This window comes from Drosophila suzukii, chromosome X (assembly GCF_043229965.1).
Source record: "Drosophila suzukii chromosome X, CBGP_Dsuzu_IsoJpt1.0, whole genome shotgun sequence".
Lineage (NCBI taxonomy): Eukaryota > Metazoa > Arthropoda > Insecta > Diptera > Drosophilidae > Drosophila > Drosophila suzukii.
The window spans coordinates 23030017-23034246 of record NC_092084.1 but is presented as its reverse complement, the minus strand read 5'-3'; the positions used below and the strand labels follow the sequence as shown (position 1 = coordinate 23034246).

The 4230-nt window shown below is 39.0% G+C and overlaps 1 protein-coding gene across 1 annotated transcript; it reads right to left on the bottom strand.

The window, feature by feature from the left end:
• Positions 1–993: 993 nt before the first annotated feature.
• On the bottom strand, positions 994–1617 carry LOC108004622 (uncharacterized). The gene has a single exon (XM_017067561.4). It carries the CDS (start codon positions 1500–1502, stop codon positions 1083–1085), a length of 420 nt encoding a protein of 139 aa, XP_016923050.2. The 5' UTR covers positions 1503–1617; the 3' UTR covers positions 994–1082.
• Between the last annotated feature and the right edge of the window lie 2613 nt (positions 1618–4230).

The following is a 4230-nucleotide window of genomic DNA, read 5'->3' as shown; positions in this document are numbered from 1 at the left end:
CAGCGGCGGTGGCAATGGCAGCAACCGTCTGGACAAATGTTTGTGGCCAGGCCATTAAGTGCTGCAGTGCAGCCGAAGATCCTCGGTTCCGGACCTGGACAACTGTTTAATTATAGCAAAATATTTGCGGAGGCAAATCAATTAAGGCCGAGCCATGACAGGCCGCAGGCTGCAGTTCGTAAATGGGAATTCCAGAAATATCAGACGACCGAGGCGAGCAATCGAATCGATTTGAATTGAATCGAAAGCAATTGTATCGAATTGCAGGGGTAAATGCAACAATTGTTTTATGCCAGATTGTAATGGCCCCTATTTATGCCACATTTGCTAATGAAACAAATATTATACTATTAATATAAACACATTTCCACATACCCACATTTGTATGAATCTATTACTTGACTTTAGGTGCTACATTTAACTTGGGGTTTCGTTTAACCCCATTGTAAAGATGTAAAGATCGGATTTCTCAATGTCATGTTAAAGGTTTAGTTATCTGTCAACGAAAGTTACCATAAAATTAAATTGTTTGCACCGAAAAATACCAAACCAGCAGATAAACTTAATGGCAAAAGTTAACATGACATTGAGAAATCGGCCGTGAATTATGTTAACCGCCGAAAAAACAAAACCTTTTACTTTTTGAATAAAAACTGATGTCAGTTCACTCTTCATTTCCACATACCCACATTTACGTAAATCTATTACTTGACTTTATGTACTACATTTAACTTGTGGCTTCGTTTAACCCCAGTGTAAAGATGTTAAGAGCGGATTTCTCAATGTCATGCTAAGAGTTTAGTTTGTTATCTGTCAAAGAATGTTACCATAAAATTAAATTGTTTGTTAGTTCGTTAAGATAGGAAACTAATGCCCAAAACAGCAGTTTAACCTAATGGCAAAAGTTAACATTACATTGAGAAATCGGCCGTAAATCATGCTAACCATCAAAAAAACAAAACCTTTTACTTTTTGAATAAAAACTGATGTCAGTTCACTCTTCAAGAAAACATTTTAATCGTTCCAAAGACCAAACGCACAGAAAGTCTAGTAAAATACACCATGTACGGGTGGTCCAATCTCTACCAATAGTCGCCCTGGGCTCCAGCTCCAGATCCAGATCCAGTACCAGGTCGTACTCCCCCGCTGTAGGCCTGGTTCATCTCCATGCCGTTGTAGGCGCAGAAGGCCTCTCCATCATCCAAACCGGGCTCCCGCATCTGAGGATAGTAGTTCGGCATAGGACAGCTCATCTGGCGATAGTCCCCCATGTCCATGCGCGGATGTTGATGCTGATGCCGATAGCAACCCGGGTTCGGATGGTTCTGATGGTTCTGATGACTATGATGGTTCAGATGGTTATGATGGCTATGATGGTTCGGCGGAGTATGGTGGATCCGTTGGTATCCCGAGGTATTGGGGTTCCATAGATCCCCCATTTGCGGATAAACGGGCGACGTAACTGGTTGACCATCCCAAAAGGAAAGGGCGTTCCACACCATTGTGCTGTTTTTAATTTGTACGGAATTTGAAATGTTTTTCAAGAAATAATTTACTTTAAATTTGGTACTGCCTAACGAACCGAATGGTATCGAGAATGGATTTCAACTGACTATGGATCTCTCAAAGTCGAAGCATATTGAAATGACAGGGCACACAAAGGTCACTTTGGGAGCTCCATTTGGAATTTTGAATCTGGTTAAAAATATACAATTAATATCAAAATTAAATTGAATATTGATTATATACGGTGCCTTATACACACTCACTTGCAAATAAAGTAAAAATACATACAAATGAAAATAAAAGTCCAACTAAACCGAACAGAATATCCTGTTTATTTTCTTTCTCGATGGCTAATTTGTGGCGGGTCATAAAGAGAGTCGCATTAAAATTCGAGCGAAGCGACGAAACATTTTATGATGGATGCATTTCCTTTATGGCCGGCAACTTGAAACAGAACGATTAAGCTCCGTATCGGGCCATTAAGCAAAGTGGCGTTGTAAAGGGCCGCCATCCCGGAATCCCGAATCCCCAGTCCGTGTCCCAGTTTTAGATCCAGTTCCATTCCCTTTGCCATTCGCCCAGCGAGTGTCCCAACTGCCAGCCACATCTTTCGACATTTTTCCCAGGAAGGTGGACTTTTGGTGGGGACCCCGCCCCGGGGGAGCAATCCGCTGCCTGGTCAAACTTTTCTAGTGTCAGCTCCGGTCCAGGCCGCAGGCCACAAACAAACACATACCTAATGAAGCGCACCCCGAACGTGCCCCCATCGTCCCACCTTTTCCATTTTTCCGGCACAGTGGGGTGGGCAAGCACACTCCAGGGAAGTCGGGAAGTTTAGGGTTCCTAACTTAACTAATATCACAAAGGAAAACCATCAGATATTAGGAATAAATATAGATATTATAGATAAATAGTTATTCAAAGTCGACTTCTTGGGTTTACTGACCTAACAAATTTCCCAAAAAATAACCAACAGATCTTAGGGTTAAATAAAGGAGTTCTTAACTTAGCTAATTTCACAAAAGGAATACCAACATATATTAAGGATAAATATAGCTTTATATCACTTCCGCTGTAAGTGATTCAGAGTTCACATCTTGGCTTTACTAACCCTACTAATTATACAAAAAATAACCAACAGATCTGAGGGTTAAATATAGTATGCATAGGTCTCATTGGTATAAACTGTATTGCACTTCCGCTGTTAGTGATTCGAATTTAAACAACTCAACATAGTTTCCACACTTGACGCCTTTTTTGGTTACACATTGCATAAGGCGGAGGACCCCCTTTTAGGACTATATCTGTTGCAGCAATTTGCGGACCACTGTCGACCACTTTAAACCCCCCTCCCCCCTTTAAGCCCTTTTTACTGGGGGAATGGGGTTGGGGGATCCCGCCATTCATGTCCTGGGCCTGTCATCATGGCTGGCATTGTTGTTGCACCCGGGGTTTTTGTTGCCAAGTTGGCAATACCCACTAATTTATGCGTATTCAAGTTTAAATTGGAAATGCGTGCTACGTGTGGGCCAGTTCCTAGGGGTCAAGTTAGGAGGGTGCACATTGAAAAATCAAGTTAATATTACCATTATCTAAAAACGCGTTTATCATTTAAAACGTAAGGCATTCAGAATAAAACATTTAAAGATTTTTATTATGATATCTTATAGTGTTCCATTACTTGGCAGATGGTTATTACTTATTATATTAAATATATCATCAGCATAAAATGAATGACAATTTCGTCTTAGTTTAACTTAGTTAGATTTTTAGAACTTTTTTATTAGAATTTAAAAATATCATTGAAAAAACAAATGCTTTTCTTAGGTTTCAAGGATTTTTTTTTTTATGTGTGGTTGCACGAAGTCTGTTGTCGCCTCAAAATGTTGACGTTGACCAAATTGGGCATTTTGTTCAATGGTCAGTGGAAGGTTTGAGAAGCAGATGGGTGGTTGGGGGTTGGGTGGGCATAGTGGGTGGAACGGCTGATGATGTGGTATATTCTGCAATCACGCACTCACACACGCTCACCGACAAGGCAGGGCCAAAATGCATTCCATGTTTATTGTATTGCATTTTGCTGTTCTCACTGTCGCCTTGGGCACACTGCAAAAAATATTTAATTCTAAAGCAATATTATCAATATGATTGGAATTTTAAAAATCATCACAATGACAACAATTTGAAGAGGTTTAAATGAGTTAGCAATTTACTTTATACATATGTTCCTTTTTTTATAATTTCGCTTTTAAATATAGTTAAACTATTTTCAGTGCATCGTTAGCATGCATGCACTAGCTTTTCCCCACCCACTTTTTCCACTTTTCCCATCCTCATACCACGATTTCCCACCATTTAAATGTAAATGCAGTGGACATGTCTCTGGATATCTCGCAGTGTCTCTGCTCTTTGTTCTGTCATATGTCTGCCCTTTGTTTTCTGTGTTGGCTTTTATTTTTATTTTCGTGGCTACATGCCTCTTCAGTAGTTTTCTGACACTTCACTTAACGAAATTTTAGAGACCATTTAAAAAATCTTAAAAAAATATAACACTGAAATTACGAAAAATTATTAAAATAATTATTTGATATAAAATCTCTTCTTTATTTGTGGATAATATGAAGTCTAAAGACAACGTTGTGCCCAAAAAAAAACGTTTTTAAAATGTTTGGTATTTATTAAAATATATAAAATAAAGTTTACAATTGTATATCAGTTACAAAA

Excerpts from the sequence above, each read along its gene's own strand:
- LOC108004622 (XM_017067561.4), bottom strand. The coding sequence starts at position 1,502 with ATGGTGTGGAACGCCCTTTCCTTTTGGGATGGTCAACCAGTTACGTCG.